Source organism: Carassius gibelio, chromosome A1 (genome assembly GCF_023724105.1).
Source record: "Carassius gibelio isolate Cgi1373 ecotype wild population from Czech Republic chromosome A1, carGib1.2-hapl.c, whole genome shotgun sequence".
Lineage (NCBI taxonomy): Eukaryota > Metazoa > Chordata > Actinopteri > Cypriniformes > Cyprinidae > Carassius > Carassius gibelio.
In genome coordinates this window covers 38,908,936-38,936,655 of record NC_068371.1, presented here as the reverse complement: position 1 = coordinate 38,936,655, position 27,720 = coordinate 38,908,936, and the positions used below count along the sequence as shown (strand labels likewise).

The 27,720-nt window shown below is 35.9% G+C and overlaps 1 protein-coding gene across 1 annotated transcript; it reads right to left on the bottom strand.

Annotated features, from left to right (window-relative positions):
* On the bottom strand, window positions 1-27,720 carry LOC127951343 (neuroligin-4, X-linked-like). Its single transcript, XM_052549555.1, has 3 exons — window positions 26,970-27,720; window positions 4,167-4,319; window positions 1-227 (listed from the first exon to the last, which is right to left on the bottom strand). Exons 1-3 carry the CDS (start codon window positions 27,430-27,432, stop codon window positions 1-3), a joined length of 843 nt encoding a protein of 280 aa, XP_052405515.1. The 5' UTR covers window positions 27,433-27,720.

The window sequence follows — 27,720 nt, the reverse complement described above, 5'->3', positions numbered from 1 at the left end:
TTATTTCTGCACAGCTATATTGCTATTGCGACCCAAAAAATCCCTCTGTTTCTCATTCGATGTCGCTCCTAATCTCTCTATTTGTCTTCCTCCCACATTCAAGCATTTTAGAGGACCGAAGCCCATTTGGACTTCCTCCCCTGGGCTGTGCATGTCCTTGCCCTGCTGTGGAGACTCTAAACACAGAAGCCTCAGGGAACCTGTAGGAGCCTTCCAGGCCAGACAGACTGACAGAGACAGAAGTGAATAGGTTAAAGGCTCTGCAGAGATTGATCCACTGTAGCATAAACTACTGTCTATAAACGACTCAGAGGGTGATTTGGGAAGATTTTTTGGTGTCTTGCTTGATAAAAGCCAAAGTGAGATTCTGAAGGACTCTCTGCAGTTTAGTTTTACAGTTATAGACTGTAAAAACTCAAGAAGCAGATTTCAGAGGTTCAGAAAGAAATCTGTTATACAACTGGCTACATTTACAGTGTCACTCTTTAGGAATGACAGCAGTATACTAACAAATCTGAATCAATCAAATTGACCTATTCATATTTACAATCACAAATGATGCCTGTAACCAATGACCTAAGTCAAAGGTACTGGCTTCTAGATCAACAGAACATCACAAGACAATTTCATAATATTACTGTTTTATTGTATATTAAATACCTTTCGGATGACCTTTTATTTGTTAATTCATTCATTTGTTTGTTTGTTCGTTCGTTCATTGTAATTCGTTTATTTGTTCATTTGTTCGTTCATTAATTAGTTCATTCGTTCAATCAATCTTTTTTTCAGTTGATGGCTAGATGGCTAACACAAGATTCCTTCAAACTCTTAAACTATGGGTTAGGGTTAGGGTTATGGTTAACCCTAACCCTAACCATAGGCTTAAACTGAAAAAAAACAAAACAAAAAAAACAACAACAACAACAACTGTTTTATGCTGCTGTGTGAACTTTAACATTTAGTGATGCATACAAAAATACCTCATTATGACAAATCGGAATAAAGTTTCCCATAATAAACTGTGATGAAGCATAAGAAACAGACCCATTCTGCTGTATTATAAAGCACATCAGCAATCTACTCACGTGGCCATGTGAGAGAGAAAGAGACAGTCGTGTGCCAGTGACACATCTCAGTTCATTCTAACAGCCCCCACTGAATCATCAGCAGGCCACATGTGCTCCACTGCAGATGAAGCAATTACTATGAAAGCACACACACACTTACAGATGTACATTCAACAGAAAATGCACATCCGTGCAAATGCTTGCCCACACACACTAAATGATTATAAATAACCATGCAGTCGTATTACTTCCCATGAGATAATGACACTAACAACCCTGTTATACATACCATGTTGTTGCTGTATCCATCTTAAATGTGTCTGCATATTGTTTAGTCGCAAATTTGTTCTCTAACTAACTCTTTCCAGAGAGGAGAGCATGACTTTCTGCAAATGGTATTTTCACACCGGAGGCTCCTCTCACCCTTGGCTAATCAGTGAGCATGTGTCTAAAAGCTGGATAAAGCCATTACAAAACTAGGTCTAAAAACAGCTGAGAAGAAAATCTGTCTCGCTGGTGGCAGACTGGGCATGGGCCAACTAGACAGCAGTCTGTGCAGTGTGCACACACACATACACATACAGATGCTGCCACCAAGATACCTCAGAGGTGTTAAAATATGACTTATCACAGAGAAAAAGCTCTCGCTCTCTGAAGAAGGGGTACAAAAGGGAAACGATCCTGAAATTTTACATGCTTGGGAACATGTTCCAATTTTAGTTTACCCTCCATCTAGGACTCTGCTTTTCAGTGCCACCACACTTCAAACTGCTCTCCATAAAGATAGAGACAGACAGATACTTTAGAATATCTCCATCACCTTCAGGCTGAACACTGTCAGGCAGAGAAGCAGAAACGCTTTTAACAAAGGCCTCGCTTGCACTTTCTCACTCCTTTCCTCAGTCTTATGGCCACTTTCCTTCCTTTCCCCCAAATACTGTCTCTTTCCTGCAGTGCACACTTTTGCAGCAGACCTATACCCTTTCCTCCATCACATCTAAATATAGCCAGCCTCACAGAGAGCTATGGCTGATAATGAGTTGTAAGAGCAGCTGAAGTGGATGACTGTAAAATAAAACTATGAACCTTTTTTTTTATATTTACCCACAACATGCAATATGAAAAGTAACAATCTGAAAGAATGAGATTCTTAAACATAAATTATTAATCATACAAAATACAACTGAAACATAACTGTGTTGCAATGAAAGGTTAAAAAAAAGTTTATGACATCCGAAATTTCTGGAAGACTTTAACATTTATGAGATCGCAGATATTCTAAATTTGATAACTGTACCAACACATCTCTCTCACTTTTAGAAAGTAATAAATTTGTCCTCTAGTTAGTGGAAGATTATCATTACCTGGCCATGATGCAAAGTAGGGGTAGCACGGTTCGCTGAAAAAAATTTAACCATTTGGTTCACCACACACAGTTCGGCCAGTGCTGGGACCGTGGTTTAACTTAACTAGCACGTAAAAAAAAAAAAATATATATATATATATATATATATATATATATATATATATACAGGGGTTCAGCTAATAAATGTTTCTGTTGCCATTCTGGCTTTCCAAACATTACAACAACAGCGATGAAAAAAAAAAAAAAAAAAAAAAAAAAAACAAACCTGGACAAATCATCCACTCTTAAACAGTCATTTATTCCGCTGATAGCACGCGCGCACACAGATGAACTCTGAACAGAACACGTCAATATGTGTTTAAACTAAACTCATTTAAGCTTTGTCAGTTTAAACATTTAAGAGCCAGAGGACACAAGCTCGCGCAATGAGAAGATTTGTGCGTGAGCTCATCCGAAGTATCTCTGAAGTATTGTGTTTAAATGGACAAATTCACACAAAATGCCCATTTTGGTAAGTATCCTACAGCAGACATAGCCGGCTGAACGTAGGCCTACTGGATCAGTGCATTCGATCAGTGCATTCTCTTAAAGTGACAGCCTTTATATTAATCGAACAGCAACAACAAGGAAATCACTCACTCCTCTTGATTAAAAAGCTTTTGTAACTTTAATAAATAATAATATTTAATGTATACAGTCCAATATGCGATGCTGTTTTACATTTGATTTCTTTATTCAGTTTCTGTACCTAAAATCTTATGCTAGACCTCCCTAAAAAATAAAATCACTGTTTATTGTTTGTATCTTTACTCTGTTGTATTGATCTGTGCTGCTGCTTGTAATTGGATAGAATAATCTTCTTTTTTTTTATTAGAAAGTATAGCTTTTCTATCAACATAGCACATACCGAACTGTACTGAAACCATGACTCTAAAATCGTGAAACAAACCGAACCGTGAAAAAGTTGAACTGTGCCACCCCTAATGCAAATGCAATAACCTATACTGTAGCTGGCTGTGTAAAACAACATCAGCCATACTTATTATAATAATTCAATTTTGCTAATTAAATCTGAAAACAAATCAAAATTAAACAATAGATTAAAAATAACAACAACAACAAAAAATAGTAACATGAAATGAAAAATGTTGCCTTACTATCTAAATTAAAATAATTTTAAGTCCAAAATTTACTAACACAAATAAAAATAAACTAAAGCTAAATAGAAACCAAATAAAAAAAACGACAAAAGGCACAGCAAATTACTAAAATCTAAACTACAATAAAAATAAAAATAGCTTATTCAAAATATAATATTAATATAAAATATAAGTAAATACTACAATAGTATAACAACACTAAAGCACAACGGGTCAAGAACCTGTACTTATTTAGGACTTCCTTCAACAGGAAAAAGATTAATAAGCAAACCACAACTACTGTTTGTATTGCTTGATCATAACTGCAGGGAATAAATTAGGTCTTATAAAATGTTTGCATAACATATGATATGTTATTTTTATTCAACAAATACACTAAATTACAATTTAATTTTCTGTGACTTTTAAGCCTATGACCCTTTTATTGCTAAGCTATTCCAAGATCATGAACCAGTTTAACACATGTGTACACATCTTTATTATATGTGTAGGAGGGTGAATATAAAACAGAAGGTCAGCAAGATATCCCATAATCAAAACCATCCACCATTTAATGAAAAACCAATGACTTACCCAACACACCCAGCCTATAGTTCAGGGTCACCACGATCACATTTCCATAGCTGGCCAGAATGCTGCCGTCAATCATATTGCCTGTACCTTCCATGTAGGACCCACCATGTATGTACACCATAACAGGTCTCAGCCCATTCTCATCATGGATGTCTGCAGGTAAAAAAAAAAAACACAATGATCTCAACATACTGTAAACATTTATATGTTTGTTGAATGACCAAACAACCTTTTTTCTCTCTCTCCCTCTCTCTCTCTCTCTCTCTCCAGCTGTTCGTGGCCTGACAGAATCACTGGCAGTTTTTCTCAGTAAACGGACATCAATAGAACTCATTAGGCTTTACACATTGACACTCAAATCCAATACTGAAATCCCAAATGGGAACATCAGACAAATATCTTACATTTAATTGCCTCTTTATGCCATTACCAAGCTGCATTTTCATTGAGACTAATCCTACCTCAGCCTGATTCACCCCAAGATGTGGCTCATTCACAGCAAAGTCCTTAATTGCTGCGGACAAGTTGATTATTTGTGGGTCTCTCTTGTTCTGATTAAAGCCCCTGATTAGTACATGTGTAGGATGCTGATTATAAAACAGGAGACATGAAGCCCTAGGATGAGGAAGTCTTTGATAGCATTTTAAAAATTGCAGGCAGGCTTTCGAGACTTTAGATTTTTCACACCAGATATCAAATGGGCTTGAACAGAGAAACTAATGCGGATACAGATGTGTCCCTTTGTTTAGTCATGTGACAAGTCTCTCATTACTACCACTAAGACCGTTCAGTGGGTGTGGTTGGAAGGCTCGTCAACGGAATTGTGTACACCTGTTCCTTCCCTATAAGGTTTCAACTCTGTTTGGTGTAGTGTGGACTCCCAGTTGTTTGGTTTTGCTTTGTTTATTCTTATGTTATGATTAGTTTAGCGGGGTTCTGTCAGACGCTTGGACCATACGTTTGTTTGACGGTATCGTGTTTTTGGTTTGTTGATTTCTTACTTTAATTTTCTATTTATATTAACAAATATCTTCCCAACCTACCAACCTGACTATGTCCTCCTCATTTGTCACGGCTTTGAGCCGGTCGTGACAGTCACAATAAAAACACACACTGAGAGTTTCTAGATGAGTGCTCTTACTGCAGATGCTAAATTTTCATACCAACGAATGCATCTTAAGGGTAAAAAACTTGCCTATATTTACATTCACCGGTCACTTTATTAAGTTCACCTGTTCAGCTTTTTGTTAACGCAAACATCAAATCAACCAATCAACAATGCAGCAATTCAGTGCCTTTAGGCATGTAGACATGGCCAAAACAATCTGCTGAAGTTGAAACCGAGCATCAGCATGGGGAAGAAATGTGATTTAAAGGACATTGGACACAACAAATTTGTTGATACCAGATGGGCTGATATGAGGATTTTAGAAACTGCTGATTTGCTTGGGATCTATAAAGTTTACAGAGAACGTTTGAAAAAGAGAAAATATCTAGTGAGCTGCAGTTCCATGAGCAAAAAAATGCCTTGTTGATGCCAAAGGTCAGGAGAAAATGGCCAGACTGGTTTGAGCTGACAAAAAGGCAGCAGCAACTCAAATAACCACTCATTACAACCAAGGTATGCAGAAGATCTCTAAATGCACAACACATTGAACCTTGAAGCAGGTGGACTACAGCAGTAAAATATGACAGCGGTCGCCATGATTTTGCCAAATAAAACATGTTCCTGGATCAAAATCTTTTGATGATCCTGGATCAACATTATTGTCCAAAAACATAAACGTAACCCAATCCCTACCCCTAATCCTAAACCTACCCATAATTTATTCCTAAAATAATTGGGAAATGATAGCTGATATACAAGGGTGCACCTAACCCTTATTGTAAGCCTAAAACAGATATTTCCTGAAAAGTTATATCTCAGTCCGGGTTGGTTGATTGGGATGTTGTTCCAGGATCAACAAGGATGTTGATCCAGGAACATTTTGTACTTAGTGAAATCACACTCGCCGACCACATGGGGAGTGGCTCCTTTTAGCTAAGAACAGGAAACTGAGGCTACAATTTGTATTGTTTCCTCAAAATTGGACAAAAGAAAATTGGAAATGATTGCCTGGTCTTATGATTCTTGATTTCTGCTGTGAAATTCTGATGTAGGGTCAGAATTTGGTGTAAAAAAAAACATGAAAGTATGGATTAATATCAATGGTTCAGGTTGCTGCTGGTGTAATGGTGTTGGGAGATATTTTCTTGGTACACTTTGGGCCCCTTAGTACCTGTTGAGCATTGTTTAAATGCCACAGCCTACCTAGGTATTATTGTTGACCATGTCTATGGCCAGACCTTGATAACGCACCATGTCACAAAGCACAAATAATCTCAAAATAGTTTCTTAAACATGACAGTGTGTCCACTACACTCAAATGGCCTCCACATTCATTAGATCTCAATCCAATAGAGCACCTTTGGTATGTGCTGTAAAGGGAGATGTGCATCATGGATGTGCAGCCAACACATCTGCAGCAATGTCAATATGAACCAAAATATCTGAGGAATGTTTCCAGCACCTTGTTGAATCTACACCATGAAGAAATAAGGCAGTTTTGATGGCAAAAGGGGGTCCAACCTGGTACAAGCAAGGTACTTAATAAAGTGGTCATGGGTGTATATATACAGATTTTTATGAAAACAGAATTACAATTTTTGGCTTAACAATCCCTTAAGGATAATTCACTTTTTGAAAAATTCACAGAAACACCTATCTAACAACAACTTTGTTTCTAATAACTGATTCAAAGATCCCTCAAAAAATGAATAATAAGTATAGAGTCTTTAATTAAGTGTGTTTAAATGCTCTGTGGTTTGCAGTGTTACTCTTATTAGGGTAATGTGTATACTAATATTTCATCAAACAGCTTCCTCAGTCTGCTCACAGCAGCTGATGGAATGATAGCTAATGGCTTCAAAAAGGGGTTATGGCATTTGATGTGTGTGTGTGTGTGTGTGTGTTTGCATCCACCTCTGTTAACACACTCACTGCAAACAGCCTCCTCTCAGTGGGAGTGGTATATCTGCATTAGAAATGCCCTTGTTGGCTTCTCTGACTGGAGTGGAATCGTTGGATTCCACTCCAGTCAGAGAAAGCCAACAAGGGCATTTTCTAATGCAGAAGCCACCTCACTACTTGAGAGGAGGCCTGTTGCAGATGGCTGTCAGTTAACTTAGAGGTGGATGCAAACACACAACACACACACACACACACACACACACACACAGACAGACGGACACTCACACACACACACAGCGTGGTCTGCTGCAGAGCTGGCACAATCCTACAGCGCCTGTAGGCAGGCGAGCAGAATTAAAGGCAAGTCTGTGTATCGTTCTCCCCCGCAAAGGAAAACAGAAAGATGGAGAGAAAGAGAAAGAGAGGGAGAGCTGGAAAACAACCCGTCGTGACAGGTGATTAATCTCGGTTGGGTTCTGAGTGGGCGCCAGGCAGCACACTAATGCGAGTGCATCTATTTTGCAGCTCTTTGCTGGTGTACAACTTTCAGCGTTGCAGCGCCTTTATTGTGCTGGACCATCAGCAAGGCCAGAACCTCCTGTCTAATACTCTGCCTCTCAACCAGGAAGACTAATAGCTTTGCAAGGGCTTCTCGTTTAGTGGAGATGTTACACAAGCATTGTGTTGATGTTTTACCCTTCTATACCAGTCTGGGATTACCTATCCTGACTCATTACTACCAACGCTGGCAAATCTTTCCACCAATGTAATTGGAAAGCTCTATTATGGAGAATCTTAACTGACAAACTTAACCCAGTAGAAGCCCTTTAGGTTCTTATTTCATGGGCTCTTTCCAAGAAAACAATTCAAGTCATTCATCGCCACAGCTATTGGAAGGAGAACTATCCAGAAACATATTACAAGAATGGAGTGCTGCCATGAACTTGTTTAGAGTAGATGCCGATACACATCTTAAGGCTCTTTACAGCAAAAATCATAGATAAAAAAGAGAGATATTGGAGGGGCTGTTAGCAGCGAAGGCAGCACATCTGTGCACATTCTACATCCCAGGTGTGTTGAAACTCAACTGGCAGCAGAAACCTGCAGAGTTGGCAAACATTCTGGCCCTTGGGACTGATGAGTTAGGGACCGCTCACCCAGAATGAGTTCTTACATGCAGCTACTGAGATGCAGTGGAAAGTAACCAAACATCTTGTTTTTAAAACTTAACTTAATTTCAATCATTTCATTCACTAATGCATTTGGCAGAAGCTTTTTATCAAAAGAAAAAATAATTATTGGTCTTTATTTTATCAGTTCATGCTCTCTCTGGGAATTTGAACCACTGAGTTACTAGCTCTGCAGTTTCACTCTACAGTTTGAGCAACATTAGCTTTAAACTTGCAGATTCTTATGACAGATCATATAAAGACGTAATTACAAGTCATATGCAATCTGAACTGTATGAGTTCAGCTGTATGAGTTGTTCCCAGTTGCAAACAAACTTGGTTAAAGGGATACTGCATCCTAAAATGAAAATTATGTCATCGTTTACTCACCCTTGTGTCAGGTGAGCATGATTTCACCAAGTACAACTTGTTCCTGAATCAACATCCTTGTTGATCCTGGAACAAAATTTCAATCAACCAATAAGAATTGAGATATAACCTTTCTGGAAATATCTGTTTTAGGCTTACAATCAGGATTAGGTGCTTCTACAACCTTGTTAATCAGCTATCCTTTCCCACTGATTTTAAGAATACATTATGGGTTGGGATAGGTTTAGGGGTAGGGATTGGATTATATATTTGGACAATAATTTTGATCCAGGATCATCGAAAGATGTTGATCCAGGAACATGTCTTACTTGGCAAAATCCCTGTGACCCTTATGCCATTCAAAACCTAAGACTATTTTTAATATTCTGTCATCACTTTTCATATATTTAATCTTCATCCATTCCTGGTAGTAGTTGTACTAGTTGCTTGTCCATGTTTTTGTTAATAGCATTGTGTTTTAATATATTTCTGTCGTTCTTGTGTTGATGATACACTATATGAATCACTGATTGTTTTTTTTTTTTTTTTTTTTTTTTTTTTGTTAAGGCAAACTTAGCAGTTACAGGAGCGTGTCTAGAGCATTTTCAGTGGGGGGTCCATGCTGGGGCACTGCCTCCGAATGGGGTGGCCGCCAGTGACCAAAAAAAAAAAAAGCTAAATTCTACAGAATATTACGTAAATTCTATTTATTTTATTTTATTTGTTTACTTGAATAAAGTACTTGTAAACAAATGCAGAAAATAAAGCACATTTTTAATTTTGTTTTTTGTCATCCCTGTATATATCCATTAAGTTAAATTTCAGAATAAATATTTTTTTATAATTTTTTTATTTGAAAGAAACTCCCTATATCTTTACTTCTTTTCATGGTTTGGCACTTGGATCAACACGTAACATTTTAATTACATTTTGCTAAAATGAATGAAATAACTTGAAAAAAGATTTGTTCATTTTGCTGAACGCGACTCAAAAGTCTGAGTCGTTATAATGATCCGAACTTCCCATCACTTTACTGTCTAGACTTTCCCACACTTGATAAAGTAAAAGTCCAAGATAGCGACGAGCGTTGTTTCTCTGACGACGCTGCACGTCTTTGAGTCGCAAACTTCAGTAGAGTCTATAAAATGATTGGGCATAAAATGAACCAATCACAAGACATCTTATAGGGGGGGCACCTGGGCCACCACGTAGACCTGCCCCTGAACAGTTACCCAATGGCAAAAGATGAGAAGGAGCATCTGCTACTTTCCGTCCAAAACTCGGTACATCAATTTGGTTTCATGTCTGAAACCACTATATAAGACAGAGTTTGCAAAGCACTACATGACTGCTAAAGACATCCTTCTACAGCATGTTTATAGAAGAACATAGGAGAACAGCCCAGGCAGACGCACAAATGCTTCCTGTTTGAACAGTCCTTTAGGCGTCCACTCTGAGCCCATCCTGTCAGTACCAAGAGTTTCACTGCTTAGATGTTATAAGTTCTAAGATCTTAAAAGTTCCCTTTCTTGTTTTATCCCTGGAACTGTGCAGTGACAAGAATATGTAGGTAGAGAGGATGAGAGAACATGAAACACAGAAATAAAATAAAATACAATGAAGGGAAAAGCTATAGAGAGAGCAAGACTGTCAGAGAGAAACAGAGAAAATGGAAGCGAGGAAGGAGGGAAAAGGAGAGACTGAGTGGGGTGACTCCGCAGTGCTCCCACCCTGGACATTCATCATTGCCAGGACAGGCTGGGGAGGATAATATATTCCCTCATGTGCTGCACGGCACTGCACACATTACTCATCTTTATACAGAGCAAGCAGGATAGAGAAAGAGCTAAATTCTTTATTAGACTCAACAGTTCTCATTAAAGAAATAGTTCAGCAAAAAAATTAAAATTCTGTCATAATTTTCTCCCCGTGTCCTCATGTCATCCTAAACATGTACGACTTCTATGGAACACAGAAGGATGTATTTAGCAGAATGTTCTGCCACTAGTTTCCACAAAGCATCTTCAGTGCTTCAAAATGATCACAAAAGCACGGTAAAATATACTGAATCATACAGAATACAGAAAAAGAAAAAAAAATGCTTTTGAAATATGTATTTTATGCTCAACAAGACTGGATTAATTTGATCAAAATGTAATAAAAGGTGTTATCTTGTGAAATAAGTTTAACAATTAAAAATAATACATTCTTATTTTCTATTAGAATATATTATAAAATGAAATGTATTCCTGTGATGCGAAGCTGAATTTCAGCAGCCTTTACTCCAGTCTTCAATGTTACATGATCCTTCAGATCAGATAAAAAATTAAAAAAAACACCACAACTAGGAAACAATGTCATACAGGTTTTGAAAGATGAGAAAATAATGATCAAGTTTTCATTTTTGAATAATCTATTACCCAGAAGTGTTAGAAGGGAAGTATGGCTGTTAATCACCATGCAATCTGTACAATGCTGAGCAGTCCAGTCTGTCTGTTCATCTGTAACACAGAATTGTAATGCACAGCAATACAGGGCATGCAGGCACGCCAGCGAAAACATAGCTGTAATATATAATTAAAGGCAATTGTATGCCGATTATTGGCTTCTTATCAAACCGAAGTCAACTGTGGCTTCTGGACATGCACCATATTTTATATTCATGTACTGCTACTAGGTCTCAAATGAAAGCTTCCAACATCAACCTTTAATAAAACTGTTAAAGTAATTCCGTAGGCCCTTCATTCAGAGCCCATGTTAACCAATTAAGGCAGAGTTGACAAGTGATATTCTTTTACTTGTTCATTTCCAAACTAAAGCTCTTTCTTTCTGTACAGGCTGAGTCTAAAGAGTGCCATCCTTTTAAAGGGACTACAGACAGAAAAGAAAGAAAGATCTTTCCTGTCTATGCATTTAAAGAGCCATTCTGGATGAGTTTAAAGGTGGCAGGGAATTGCGGAGGCTGGTGCATGCTGTAGGGTGATTTTGCAGGGGAGTCTTATGGCATAGGTACAACCTCAAGGGAGCCAGGAAGAGTAATTCATTGCTACTGCAGATGTTCACAGAGACAGGGAGCATTGATCCTGTCCTTCTGAAAACACCATCTTTGTCTCTTCAGAACGAGAAGTGTTTGGTGGGGTTCTTACAGGAATCAACACTGTATCTTTTTAAAGCAGCTTGATTTATAAATGCAAATATTCACTAGGCATTTGTAAATGTTAATATGGCATCTGGCCAAATCAAAAGTCCAAGGCTAATATTATTATTATTATATATTTCATTTAATTACAAGTTCGCTCTTTGGCACCTGATGACAAACATGACCATGTACAAATAATTAGCAGTTAGAAAACACCTTAAAGTGTCAGATAATGAATTAATTAATTAAAACTAAATTGAGCTATATGGCATGTAAGAAAAATATAAGCAAATTATAAATTACTTCAATTTTAATTGAATTGCATAGTTTTTCTGCTAAAACCCAAATGACATTTGTAACATTGTATAATGTTTTAAAAGGTATCTTTTTTTCTACTCACAATAAAAGTACCCTTAGGTGACACTATTATTATTATTATTATTATTATTATTATTATTATTATTATTATTATTATTATTATTATTATTATATTTAGGGAACACTATTCACTATTAACTAGTTGTTTATTAGCATGAATATTACAAGAATAATGGCTGTTTATTAGTACTTATAAAGCACATATTAATATTTAATTTTGCATGACAGTATAAAAGATAACGTAAAGGGATAGTTCACCCAAAAATGAATATTACTCCATGATTTGCTCTCCATTAACACTAGAACTGCCAGAGGTCACTGTATACCAAAACCTCCAGCGGGTAAATTTTACCCACATACATTAAAACTGTATTTATATGGCTAAAGAACAGTATGCCACTGTCTTCATAAGAAGTGTCTAGAGTCACAAATGATTATGTCTAGTCATCAACTATATTTTTATCCTGTTGTTTTATGTTCAAGTTTTTTTTTAAAGCAGCCTACATGAATCCATAATGGGTTAGTAGCCTATAGGAAAAAAACAAAACAAAACAAAGGCCTGCACTGACAGCAGGAAATAATAAATATTTGGTTGGTACATTATTATACAATGTCATTTATGAATATATTAAGATAAACCTTGCTATTTAAATTACTAATATAGCTATAGACAATAATGAGCAATAATTATTCACCATAGGATGATGCAATGACAAATTCAAGTGCACAGCTTAATATTTATTAATATGTTTAGTTATATCATTTCTAGTTTGAATAAGAGAACAACACAATTAAACTTAGGTAATCAAAAATAAGGTTTTCATTACATCATATCGATCAGATTTTTATGTATTTATTTTTTCAGCAAAAGGCCAGATTAGAGTATCAACACAGTAGCGAACAATAAACGATATGTCAAGACAAAAATTAAATAATTAAACCAAAGTTTGACCAATTAGAGTAATGTTAAGCTAAAACATGTAAATATGATAGTATGATATCTGGATCAAGATGAGCCGTCAGATGCTAAGCTGAACCAGGACGCAATATTCCATCAGGCTCTCCATCACTCATGGCATTTAGTGTTTCCAATACCTACCTAACCCCCAACCCCAACACACACACACACACACATGCACGCACGTTTGTTTTTTGGTGAAAAGTGGGGACATCCCATAGGCGTAATGTTTTTTATACTGTACAAACTGTTTATTCTATGGCCCTACACCAACCCTACACCCCAGCTCTCTACAAACATATGTATTGTCTCTTCCATACTAATGCAGGTATCAGATGGCAATCAGAAAGTACAACATGTCTGGACAGTAGCAATCAATGATCGTAGACATCACTCAGAGATCATGACAGCTGACTCCTCATCAGCCATAAACCACAGTCAGACACACTACAGCAATCTATCAAACGTGTCAAGAGAGATCACTTGATTCTATGTCCAATACAAATCAATTCAATTATCATATATGTATTACTGACCTGCCTTTATGTTTTTCTGAGACATATACAGCATCCATCAACACAGCTCTACCCTTTCTCAATACCTTATAATACATTGAGTATTACGAAATACAATGGCCCCTATTTTAACGATTTAAACGCAAAGTGTAAAGCGCATGGTGCAGGTGCACTCAGGACATGTCCAAATCCACTTTTGCTATTTTAATGACGGAAAAAAATGTTCCGTGGAATGGGTTGTCCCTATTCTCTTAATGAGTAATGGACGTAACGTTCAATACACCAATCAGAGTGTCATCTCCCATTCCCTTTACGAGCGAGATGCACTCACGCCTGGCGGATCGCAATTTACACTGGGCGAAATTTGTTGGCGGAAAAGCTGAATGCTTCTCAAGTGAAGAAACCAATCTGCTCGAGCACGAAGTTAAAGCGCGCAAGCAGATCATCCCTGGGACAAGCAGGAATCCACCAAAGCCCCGCACAAAAAGTCAGTTAATATATATGTGTGTGTATTGGCATGATTGTTCAATTAATTAGCCAATTTCATTCATCATTATAAGTAGTAATAGGCTGAATTGCAAATAGGTAGCCTAATTCTAATACATGCAATGACTAGCCATCATTATATTTTTATATTATTGTAGCCTGCACAATAATATTATTTTAAACTGTAATCCTTTATATATATATATATATATATATATATATATATATATATATATATATATATATATATATATATATATATATTTGGCAGGTTTGTGTGATGTGCATCCCTGTGTGTAATAAGCAAAGTCAATGCGCACTGTGGACCCGCCCAGAGGTTCCTTTTTCTACCAACGCGCTCTTTAAATAACAAAAAAATAATAATATATTGTGCCATTGACTTCAGACTTTAGACCAGGTTTGAGTTGGTCTATGGCACAGTCTATTTTCAGCTCAATAGCAATGTGCCAGCAATGCACCTGAACACACCACTTTTTTTAGACCAGCACGCCAATGGGTGCACAAATGGGTGCACAAATGCAGATGTATTTGCTAATTAAACGACGTGGCGCTGGACGGGAAAATGCGAACAGCGCTGGACTGAAACAAGCAAACACACTTGCACTGCGCTTTGCATCGCATTGTGCCGGGTGTATGATAGGGCCCAAGATGTTCAGATGTAATTGGGGGCAAAAGAGCAAGCCGGTAATGTTAAAGAAAGAAGAGTTTCTTCAACACAGCATCTGACAGGAGTTACAAAAGAACAGATTTCCTCTCTCAGAACAACACAGGTTAGTGCTCATGCTCCACCAGGCAATTAAGGAAAAACAATGGCAAAACTGAGAAAAAAAGAGGGAAAATGACTGTTTTAATCATTTCTTTGAGGAGGAGAAAAAAAAAGAAAAGAAAAAAAAAACATGCAGTCCTTTGTCAACCGTCTTTCACTTTGCAGCACTGGGAGAAGGTAATGTTTATGTGAGAACAAGTGTTATGTTATGGATGTTGTTGTATTTTCTGCAGAGGCAAACTTTAGCCTTTTCACACAGTCCTTCAGCTCTGTGCTAGGAATCGCCAAAGAGGAAAGAGGTGTCAAAAATATGTGCTTTAAAATGGTGCACTTCAATGGGCAAAAAAAAACAAATAACTAAATAAAGGTAAAAACAAAATTAAATATTAAATAATGAATTTAAAAAAAAAAAACTGGTTTTGCTTTCATGCAGGTTTCAGGCTGGGATCTTTTTGTTGTTGAGAAATGGGGAAATTTGGGAAAATACCTTTATTTTTGCCACCCTCATTATTGGTGAAACCATCACCTTTGGCTGTGTTGGCTCCTACTGTCAACAACAGGGGAAAAGTAAAGAAAATAAATAGGGGAAAAGATTTTAAATAAGTGGCTTAAATATTAAATGAAAATCATTTCCAAAATGATTTATTTCAAGTTTTAAGAAATTCTTGTGAAAAAAAAAAAAACTATTGTAACAAAATGGGGATACGTCATTACAGCTTGGAAATATCTCTAAATGAATAAATATATTTTGTAGATAATTGCATTTTGGTGTGTAAATGAGGGCGAGAATAAAGTAAAAAAAAAAAAAAAACTTTTGCTTCTGTTGTTTGTGTAACAATACATAAGCAGCACTGTGCATAAGCATTGGCTCACACTGAGAGATCATACGGGTTCTAATATTTCTTCAGTTAACAGAGGATTGTGTGATGTCAAGCTGTATAAACAAAGCAAGTAGCATGTAAATCAGCAGAGTGTAAACAACACACCCACCAAGCTGGGTCATGCAAGGGTTTATTACAATATATGATTTTAATAATACATCACAGTAATCTCAGCCTAAAGGCTAGACTTTTTAAATAAATAAATTACATAAACAAAATATTAAAAATATATATTTTTTTTCTTATCCTGATATATTTGAATGTCCAGTGATTAGCAACCCAACAAGTAATTGTCTATCTAAACATAAATAAATGATGAAGAGAAGAAGTAAAGCCAGTGTTCCTGCATTTCAAGTTCAATTATGTACCTTTACCAAATTACAAATCCTACAGTAAAATTATACTCCGGTATACTCAAATTTTATTAAGAAAATATGTAAATGTTGGATATATAATACAACAGTGTTGATGAAAAAAAAAATACTTCTAGGATTATGTAAATCTACATGAATTATAATTAAAGTATTTGTTCTTCTCAATAATGAACTATTACTGTATTCCAAATGATATTCTCTTGGATTATTTCTCTGCTTCTTCCATTTGTCTTTCTTGTAATAAGATGTTTTGTTCCTGCTGATGAAAAGTTGCCCTGCAGTGCGATACTTCCATTATCATACTTCACTGTAGAAGTGATGTGTTCCATGTGGTCTATTGTTAGGTTTGCACCACACAGATCTATTTGACTTCTAGATAAACAGCTCTATCCTGGACTCTAAATCTTACCCATCACCGATGCATCAGTGTTATGAATTTTGGCAATCTCCGGGGTTCCTTTTGCATGGTTCTTTCTGAGTAATAACTTCTTTTGTATACAACACAACTAAAGAGGCTTGCATTATACAAAACTCTGCAATGGTGCAACTGGACAGTATGTGTTTCCAGTCACAGAACTTAACATCGCATGGCTCCAGACTAACATATGCAAGCAGTGGGACCTACATATGGCGGTTAGCAATAGGTTAATATAAGTAGACATGCATAAGTTACATAAGTAATGTAAATGGAAATTCACATTGACAACAGTAACATTTGTAAAATTAGTCAAATAAAAAAAAAAGTTAAAAACTCTACAGCCCTTATACTACTTTGTGTTTGCACTCCATAGTACATTTGTAGATCCATACAGCCCTACAAAGGCAAAAGACCTTAACTCGCTAGAATGTGAAACTGAGAAAAACGACTTTAGTTATTTTTAGACTTAAAGTGAAACATGAGTGGATACCGTGGGTACCAATTTATTTGTTATGCTCAGTAACTTAACCTGTTAACTGTCACACACATTTTGAACATAGACTTGAAAGTGCATGATCCAAACCTACATTTTTATAATTCATGACTGAAAACATTTTGTAACATGATTTTGATGTACAATGTTCATGGTAATGCAATGTTTGAATTTAAAATGGGTTTTAAGGGATGACATTTAGAGATTTGACGTTTTCAAGTGATATACCATTTCTGATGATTTCTAAAGTGTGAAAGAGAAAAAGGCAACAAAGATAACTTTTTTTTTTGTTTTTTGACAAAGGTCAGAACTGCTGTTATGATGTAGGTTTAAGAAGTGCACACTTGCCATAAATTAATCTATTACTTTTCCTACATAATTTTTAAGAAAAAAGATTGGTAAAATATCTATTTAGGAGTCTTAGACCTTTCCAACGATATATAGTTTTTCATGATTAGATTAGGATTTAATTGTATTATAGTGAAGTAAACGTAGGTGACAGTTAACAGATAAAAAGAATGCTAAACATAGCATAATTGCTTTTATATTGACTTGAAATAGCCTAGCCTAGCCTAAAAAAAAAAAGAAAAATAAAAAAAACTTGTGGATTTATGTGAACACCAGCAAATGGGAATAATGCTGAGAATGCTTTTGCATTAAACATCTCTGATCAGTTTGATGACGTCGCCACGGATTGATTATATTGGGTTACAAGAAAATGTAGGATATGGATTTAATTGTGAACTGTTAGTAGGCTACTGATTTTATGATTGATCATGCTAGCTACGGCATTCGAGTCCACACATGTCCAATTAGAAGTGACGGCCTGATGTATAATCTGCATTAAAACAAATAATAATAATAATAAAATCTTTAAAGGCTTTTCACGATTACGAATTGCTGCCGATGTATCTGGTCTTTACAGTGCTTTGTTATGTGGAGCTATTTGGTAGATCGTGATCTATCTAAACAAAGTGAAAGAGCGGTAACTGGTGTTATATGGTGCGCTGCCTTGGTTTCTTCTGGGCTTTTCAAAGTTACGGTTGTGACGACCCATTATTTCAAGATACGTATAAACATGATAAAGTATGTCTTGAATGTCTCATTTTCGACAAAAAATGAAGTTACAGTCTTTTGCCTTTGCACAGCAGCATACATTTGCATGTGCTGTTGACCCAGAACCAATATTGTCTCCTTACTACAATGCTAAAGAGTAATAGTATATGTAATTGTTTGTATTTTTAATGTAAATGTTCACAACGTCATTTGCAGGCTTCTTATGATTGAACTCTGTAATTCAAATGAAAAATGTTTGGTCAATTTGACAGCATCAAATCTGTTACGTTGAAAATGTTGGATATTTGCCTTGAAAAATCGACTTCACAATTTCCCATTTAAAACATTATTTTCAACTTTTTGAAATCAATATTTGGCAGGATTTCGGCGGCACTGTATTTGAAATAAAAAGTGCAAAAGGCAATGGATTTTAACATTGCATATTAGACACAAACAGTCTCTCCCTATTTAATATTTCACATTCATTCTCTCATGGAAGTGAGGCAGTTTCTTTGTGCCGCACAACTAGAAATTACTGATGAATTCTAGTAATAAGGATCTAAAATACACAAGACTCAAGGAGATGTTAAAGTTCAATAATCAATCACTAAAAAATCCATATTGATTGACCTCTAAAACTAAATATTGGGTGAGAAATATCCCCCTCAATATCTATAGTATTTGCAGTCCAGGAGTTTGCCTTGAATAAGTCAAATCACTTTAATTTGTTTAGAATCTCCTAATAAAATGGTGAGAAAGGTATATATTTAATAAACCAATTCAAAGGATTTGACACTTTTATGCTCTGGTCGCTCAGTAATTAAGCTAAAGGCTAACTGTCTGTCAGTATTGACCTGGTGGAAAAGAAATTGACAGTGGGCATGTTTATTGATGTGAATAAAAGGATAAATAATTAAAGATTTGACAATAATTCAACCAGGTAAGTAATAATGCATTATAAAAGGCATTATTGTCTTTAGTAGAAATGTCTTTGCTCACAAAATTAATCCTGATAGCATGCAACAAATCTCCAAGCTTATATCTTGAATGTCCAACACAAGTATTCCAATAAAACATTCTACATGTTTAGATGTAAATACTAAATATTGTCTTAAAACTTTAGTCTTAAAATGCCATGTGTTCAGCTACATCAGCAATCAGATTGTATGGATAACATTTGGTAGTCCTGCACACAAAAGTATTTTTGCACTTCGCATGTGCAATGACACAGTACATGACCAGCAGTAGGTAGCTCACACACAATCTTTTAAACTGGACATTCATTCAGCACCCTTAATCTGAGTACATCAGAGCCTTGGAAAAGACAATGATTTTATACTGCCACTGCTCTTGAATATATATATACAGCATTTATAAACTGAACAAAATTATAAATGCAACACTTTATTTTTTTTCCCCCATTTTTCATGAGCTGAACTCAAAGACTTTTTCTATGTACACAAAAGACCTATTTCTCTAAAATATTGTTCACACCTGTTAAATAGATGGATTTAGACAGATTTGTGAATAATATCTGAGAGAAATAGGTATTTTGTGTACATAGAAAAAGTCTTTAGGTTCAGCTCATGAAAAATGGGGGCAAAAAAAAAGTAGTGCGCTTATAATCCTGAATATATATGGTGCATCAAACTGCATGGTCACATGTGCACTTTGTTTGCATGTGTGATTGGGCATAGGCATATATGATCACATGGTATCACGTGGTGAAGTTATAAGACATTTGCTTTCTATGGCTGACTGGCTCCACGAACACTTACCCCTTTCTTTACACCCATCTGAATTCCTGTCAGAGGAGGGAGATCTACTGCCATGCACACTGCTGTGTAATCACTCGGACACATTCCATTACCTTATGAAGCAGTTTGGAGCTCTTCGCCAAAATTGGAGCACCAAAGTTCCTTACACAGATATTGACCACATTAACCTCATCTCCAAAGCCACACTGAAGAGTTCTACACAAAATGCAAAATGATCAAAATAGGTTTCCTACTACAGTGTGCCTTAAAGGGATAATCCACCCCAAAATGAAAATTCTCTTATCATTAACTCATGTTAATCATGTTGTTTCAGATCTGTGTGAGATTAATTTATTTTTATTTATAAAAAATAAAAATAAAAATTATGTGGAGCACAAAAGAATATATTTTGAAGAATGCTGTAACCAATCAGTTTTAGTTCCCATTGGCTGGACCCTGTTCCCATTTACTTTTGGGGCATACAATAGAGTGTGGACTGAAAATGTTTAGTTATCAACATTCTACAAAATATATTTATAAAAATAAAATAACTATAAATCATGTTGACCACATCTCCAGTAACAGGTGGTTCTGCCATAAACTCCAGCCACTGGCTGAGGCAAAAGTTGGACCACATAAACAAATAAGCAGCACAGTTTTTTACAGTTACTACAGTGTTTTATTATTATTATTATTATTATTATTATTTGGATTATTATTATTTTTTTTTTTTTTTACCTTTAGCTTTATAATTAATAAGATATAAAAACTAAATAGCATACTATTATAATACTACTCGTGCATAAACTCACAACACTACATTCCTACACGCAAAATGAATAAACATTAAAATATGAGTCAACACAAAAGCAAAAGAGCTGTGGCCACTGTATTTTAAATATATGATTACAGTAAAGGTAGGGACCTTCTTTGCTCCTATTTTCAAAAAAAAAGAAAATCTTACATTTTAGGAGCAATTAACTTTAAGCAAACCTCACACGTTTAACACATTTAGGAAGGGAAAATACTGCAAATGCATAGTTATGTTTCTGTCCATGTTACATTTACTGATGCACAAGCCACTCAATGTGTATTTTTGAATTATCTGCTGTTTTGCGATCTCAAGTCTCAGCCTGGGCAGATTGGTTGGAAAATGATTGGAGGGAGGGCACACCAAATCACCCTTAGGTGAAATGTAAATGTACTAGTAGCTTAAAATACACAACATATTCGAGAATTCTCTGCACTAGAGTCTTTAAGCATTAGCTTGCACAAATGACTGCATAAGTGATGTTATGGTTGCATTGGCTTAGACAGATTAGCTTGATGTGCTTACATAAAATTATTTAATGTCAATGCTGAGGAAAATATAATTCAGAGGTCACAAAAGCAATTTTGACAGTTTGTGATTTTGAAGTGCTATTAACCAAATGCGAGTTTCCACACAAAATAAGATTTGTCCCATTTCATAACTGAAAATCATATTTTTGTTTATTAATTTCATAAAATGATTTTCATTGCTATTCAAGATTATTCTGATTCCTGAATATTTTTTTATTTTTTTTCTTCCAATTGAATCTTCAAATGGTGGATCTAAAATTAAAATGACAAATTATAACAGGCCCATGGCCTGTAAAGTAGACAGAGATGTTCATTCTTTTTATTCTTTCTAGTGAAAATGTTGGAACGTTCTGTCCCTAGTATCATCTGTCATTCTAAGTAGAATGAAATTCATCTTTAACATTGCCAGCTGATTTGAACATTAATTATAAAACATCTTTTCAAATCAGCTTGCAATGCATTTAGTTGCCTCGACAATAAGTTAACACACAGTGCAAGTCCGTTAGAGAATTAGGATGGTGAAATGTCCAAAGGAAATTACCTTCACCTAAGCTGTGTAGAAAAAAAAAGAAAGAAAGGAAAGGAAAGGAAAAAGAAACTGACACTGAAAAGCCTGAAATTCCCTCTATGAAAATTAAACTATTCTAAGTCATTTATGTATAGTTCATTGTATTTCACATGTAAATGTCATATTCTACAGAAATAATATACATTTGATATCTATTTTACGTTACTTGAAATAACCATAATAAAATGTTATTACTTTTTGCGTACTTTAATTTATTTGTAACTACATATTTACATTTAATAAAGCAACCAAATACAGTACAAACAATAAAAAAGGACGAGGTGTTCAGGACGAGCAGAACATTGACACTAATATTGTTGTGATATGCATACCAAAAATAAATAAATAAATAAATAAGGGATACCCTCCACCCTTGTGTGCCCAGGTTTGACACTTAAAAAGTCCCGTCACCCTATGTAGATTCAGCAGGTTGAATCAGTATTTTTAGCATGTACAAAGCACATTTATTAATCCCTTAGTTCAGGAGCTCATTATATTATATTCATTAATAATTCAACCTGAATAATATGATGAACTATATTGCACTAGCTTTGAACATTGTTTTGGGGCGGAGCTTCAAAGGACATCTCATTGCAGCAGTCGGTACTATCCCCACAGCTCAAATAAAGGCTTCACACAAAACACATCTTTGTGACATGACGTTTTCATGCTGGAACGAGCTATTAGACAGTGTCCATAAGGGGATGCACATGGTCAGCAAATGGCCTAATGTGTGCCAAAAATAAATAAATAAAAAATTCCAACCTGGTCTCATAAAAATATGTACCGTTTTTACGTACCTTAATGTATGTTTTGCTGCAGTTTCAAAGAGAAATGTCCAATGAGTTGTGCTAAAACACTGACATGTTTTTATTATGTAAAAAAGGGTACATATTGCTGTGTTTTTGTTATGTTGCTTCTGGTACATATTGTGGCTAGTCAGAATTAAAATATCTGGGGACTGTCGCTAAAAGTAATGCTCTATCAAGTTGGAAATATTCCCTACACCAAACCCAAACCTAAGCCTATCCGATAGTTTTAACAAATGCAAAACTGATATAAAAACGCATTTGTTGATGCAACTCTGCCATTTTAACTTCCTTATGTGCAGATTGGAACTGCTTTGTCAAACCGTGGTTACACGGGATTCAAACCAGAGCTCCTCGCCTCTCAAGTACGTCTCCATAATCCGTGAGCTACCAAACAAACCTGCCCATAGACATGAAGCTGGATATATGTGATACTATCATTCAAAAGCAACAGTTTTCAAATTTACCAGCATATTGTTTCGAAGCCATGACATGATATTCTTCAAGTAATTGTGTGAAAATGACGCTTTATTAATCAAAAACTCTGTAAATTTGTGTGAAAAGGAATAAAAGGTATCAGAGTTTCACTGCCTCTAGTTCATTAATTAATTTTTATTTATTTATTTATTTATTTTTACCAGCAGCAGCCCTAACCATTAAGAAAATAAATAAATAAATGAAAACAGTGTGACTAAATCATGTGGTTAACAGTCAATTTTGACCCTACCATCTGCATTGCATGTTAATTCATGATTCATCAAACAAAGATAATTTTTTTTTTTTTTTTTTTTTTTAATCGTCTAATGTCCGGTTTGGCAAGCATATGCTGACTGTAGCCTCAGCCTTCTGTTCTCAGCTGACAGAGGAATCTGCTGTTTGCCTGCTGCTATAGCCAAACACGTAAAGGTAAAAGGTGTACGTTCAGAGATCCTTTTTTTTTTTTTTGGAATAGTACTGTTGTACATTGTCATTTTAGTCATTGCCACCTTCCTGACAGCTTGAACCGTTCTAGCCATTCTCCTCCAAACCCTCTCATTAACAAAGTAATTTCACCAGCAACTGCTGCACATCGGAAGTTTTTTTTTTTTTTTTTCAAAACTCTAGAGACTGTTGTGTCTGACAATCCCAGGAAATAGGCAGTTTCTGAAATGCATTTTGAGATATATTTAGTGGCGTGAAGAAGTTTGAGATGACATTGAAAGTCTGGGATTCAAAATATAACTTCAAGGTGAAAAGTTTTATGGTTTCAAAAAAAGGGGAACTTTTTTTAGACTTTACATAATAGAGATAAGAGATAAAGAAATAGTCATACTTACATATATAATAGAGATAAGAGATAAAGAAATAGTAATACTTACATATATACCGGGTGCAAATTGCCGGGGGGGATGAGTGGGATTTCCCCCTTTCTGGTCAATGTATCCATGCCTCTATGTAATTATATTTATTTTAAATTTACCCCCCCCACAAAGTGATCAGTGCTACTACACTATTGGCGAGACGGATCACAAAATGTATCATGGATCCGTGGTTTGATTAAAGTCAATTTTATTTTAAAATGCACTACTTTGGCTGGCACACAGCCTCTCTGTATTCACCACTCTGCAGACTTGCTCAATGTCCCGCCCACGGCGCTATCTGATTGGTTACACCTCACGAGTAATAGCCTATCAACACTTGAACCCGGTCCGCTGGGCAGTGGAGTTGGTAACTTGGCGACTTTGTCGCTAGATTTAGCACCTTTTTTCCAAAAGAACGACTAGCGACAAATCTAGCAACTTTTTGGACAATCATTATTTAGTCTCTGATACTCTGGTGCTGCCGTTCGAGCCTGAGGTCTCTCTTTCCGAGCGCGAGCCTCTCTCTCTGTATCTGCTGTGTTCAGCGAGCGCAGAGAGGAACAGCACTTTCAAAAAAAAAAAACAAAAAAAAAAAAAAACAATTATATATATATATATATATATATATATATATATATATATATATATATATATATATATATATATATTATTTTGCTTCTAACTATATTTTACAAGCAAGTATAGCCGACATCAGTCAGAGCACAACCACTGACTTTATCGTATGTGTATTTGATTTCATTAATGTTTGAGAGCTGGTTGTGTACCCTTAATGGACCGCGTTTCAGTCATTGTAGTATTAATTCCATTATCTGACAACAGAAACATTTAAATATAGTAATAAAACAAAGTTTTATTGAGAATTAAATTACATGGCTAAATTATATTGCAGTATGTGAGCATAGGGAGGCAATACAATACAACACACTTACGTCATAAATATGATAATTAGCACATGATGTCATATAGTTCATGTTCTCGTGATTTATTTTTATGAATTAAAATGTTTCAAAACATCCCCACCTCTGTTTTTTTTTTTTTTTTTCACAAACCGTACACACACACACACACACACAAACACACACACACACACACACACACGCACACACACACACGCACACACACACACACACACACACACGCACACACACACACACACACACACACACACATATGACTATTCCCTTTTCTAGGCCACTTATCAAATAAGCACATTTGGTAATATGCAAACTTCTTGGCACTAAAGGTCAGATTTTGTTACTTCTATCAAAGTTATTTGGAACATTTTCCAATGATGCTGGTATTGCACATACTTGTAATGTCCTTGTCAGCTTGAGTGTTATTGTCATCAACGAAGGACATACAAAGCCTTAAAAATACTATACAAATTCTTAAAATTCATTTAATATTTTTCTCAAATTGTTATGCCACCAAGGTAAGACTAAAAAGGTAAAAAGGCCTGTTTTGGATAGATGGGTGGATATTATAACATGTGTATTAAAAATAAAAGTGTCACAACTAGTCCTGGCCACTAATATAAATATATATGCTGTGAAGTTGGATTAATTACAGTACGTGATCATAGGTGCCAGTTCCCCATTAGCACTCTATAAGTAGATCTAAACTATCTGTGAAACAAGACTGGATTTCAGATGTTAGACAATGAGGGTAACAAATACTGATTTGCCGTGACTGCCTCTTTTCAACATCTTTCTGTTTCTCGAATCGTCCAATATAAATTAAATTGGTTAGCTTTTCCAATTAAAGAATGGAAGGGAGCCTGCATTGTTTCTTCACCAAGACCATTTCTTCAGGCTGAAGCATTCATTGTGATTAATTCACAACAAAACAGGATGCTATCTCCACAGCCTTCACTCGTAACTGCACTGAGAGATAAAGCTGTCTCTGTCACTAACAGACTGACTGCAGTGTCTTTTGTGCATCTAGCTAACAAAAGAAGCGGGCAACTAAAACACAAAGATAATTTATGTGTCTCTAACCTGTTTTCTACTGATCAAGAAATGGTGTTCCCGATTCCCATTCTAGCATTGAATATCGTGCTTTTTATTTTGATTTGGTCTTTGCACTAAAGGGCTTTTTTTATACCTGTCATCCTGCTTCAACAGTGGCACAGCTGCAGTCAAAAATGCCAGGATGGTCCCATATTACACAGGATTTTGAAAAGGGCAATTTGAAGAACTGTAACATGATGGGTGGTTAGCTTCTGAAAGCTAACAGGGGATGAACGATGACACAAAAAAAAAGAAGAAAAAAAAAATTCTAGATTGCAATAAGCACTACTACAACCAAGCACTATACACTAAGCTACCAATATTCATAACTTTCCTATTTCTCCCCAAATGGCTGACTCATTGCATCCCTGGCAAAATGTTTCATTACGATGATGTCACAATAATAACAATACTTTAAAGATGCAGATATGGCTGTTGTACCATTTGAGATATTTTCTGTTGCAAGTTAATCTATATTCCTTAATCTTTCAGTCCAGTGTCCAAACTAAATGTAGCACACTATAATGCATTTCAAGACTATAGGATAAACAAGCAGCTATCTGTAAACCGTCACTATTATGTACACCCTATTAAGCCTTTGGACTTTGTTTGAGATAAAAAAAAAAATAATAATAATAATAATCATAAAAAATTACTAGTTTAATTTGAGTTGATAGTCATGAGCTTTATCAGCGATCTAAATGCGATGGGATATCTCACCTAAATTAACAAACAAATAAATAAATAAAAATGCTGAACTTGGAAAATCTTCATAGATCAAGTCATTATGATTCCAACTAAGCAAACTGTGCAGCTGAAAAAAAAAAAAGGAAATAAACTGAATCACAATGAAACTTATTGAGCAGAAAACATTAAATATATGCATCAAAACACTTTTTTTTTCTTTGAGAAGGAAATTACATACCATCTTCCGTGGGAACATAAATGTTTAAGTACAGGCAGTCTTCACTTTGATCTTGTACGTAGGTTACAACGGTATCCAAGTTGGCGGTGAACCATACAGGTAACATATCATTGAGTAAAAAACGATCTTCCAGAAACTGAGGACAAACAGGAGCAAACTGTGTGGCATTTTGAATCCCTGGCCACGACATGGGGGGCTCGGGGGGCTGAAACCTTCTCTCCCCCGTGGGTGGGAGGGCATAGGGAATCCCCAGGTACTGTTCCACAGGCCCTAGAATCTCATTGGGCAGAGCCGTTTTCAAGCCTCTTAGCTTGCCATAGTTTGTCGTGACAATAGGGTGCTGCTGGGCCTGTGCAATGGCCAGCCAAGCACCCACAAGTACAATCCAGGTAAAAAGGCGTAGAGTAGCCAGTGGATGAACCGTGGTGAAAGGTATCCATGGGGTTCCTTTGAGCCGTGACATGGTCTAACTGTGGTTAGCAGAGTTGGTTGAATTCAGAGTTTTACACTCCTTCCACAGCCAAGGAGAAACCCCGCCCTCAGGATGCAATGGACAGATGATTGACACCACACCCACCAATCAGATCAGCGATGATGTCATTCCCACATGCCATGAAGGCAACTTTGGATCTCAGTTGTATTTTTGTTGTTTTTTAACTTCTATCCTTTTGACAAGAAACTGGAAATGTGGTCCCCCTGAGCCTTCCTCTGGTAACTACGCCCTCATTTCAAGTCCTCCTTTATTGGTTTG

Bases quoted from the DNA above. Each gene is read 5' to 3' on its own strand.
- LOC127951343 (XM_052549555.1), bottom strand. From the start codon at position 27,432: ATGTCACGGCTCAAAGGAACCCCATGGATACCTTTCACCACGGTTCAT. The intron at 4,320-26,969 runs GTATGTAATTTC...TTTTACCTGCAG, and splicing joins TTATGTTCCCACGGAAGATG to ACATCCATGATGAGAATGGG. The intron at 228-4,166 runs GTAAGTCATTGG...TGTCTCTGTCAG, and splicing joins CTATAGGCTGGGTGTGTTGG to TCTGTCTGGCCTGGAAGGCT.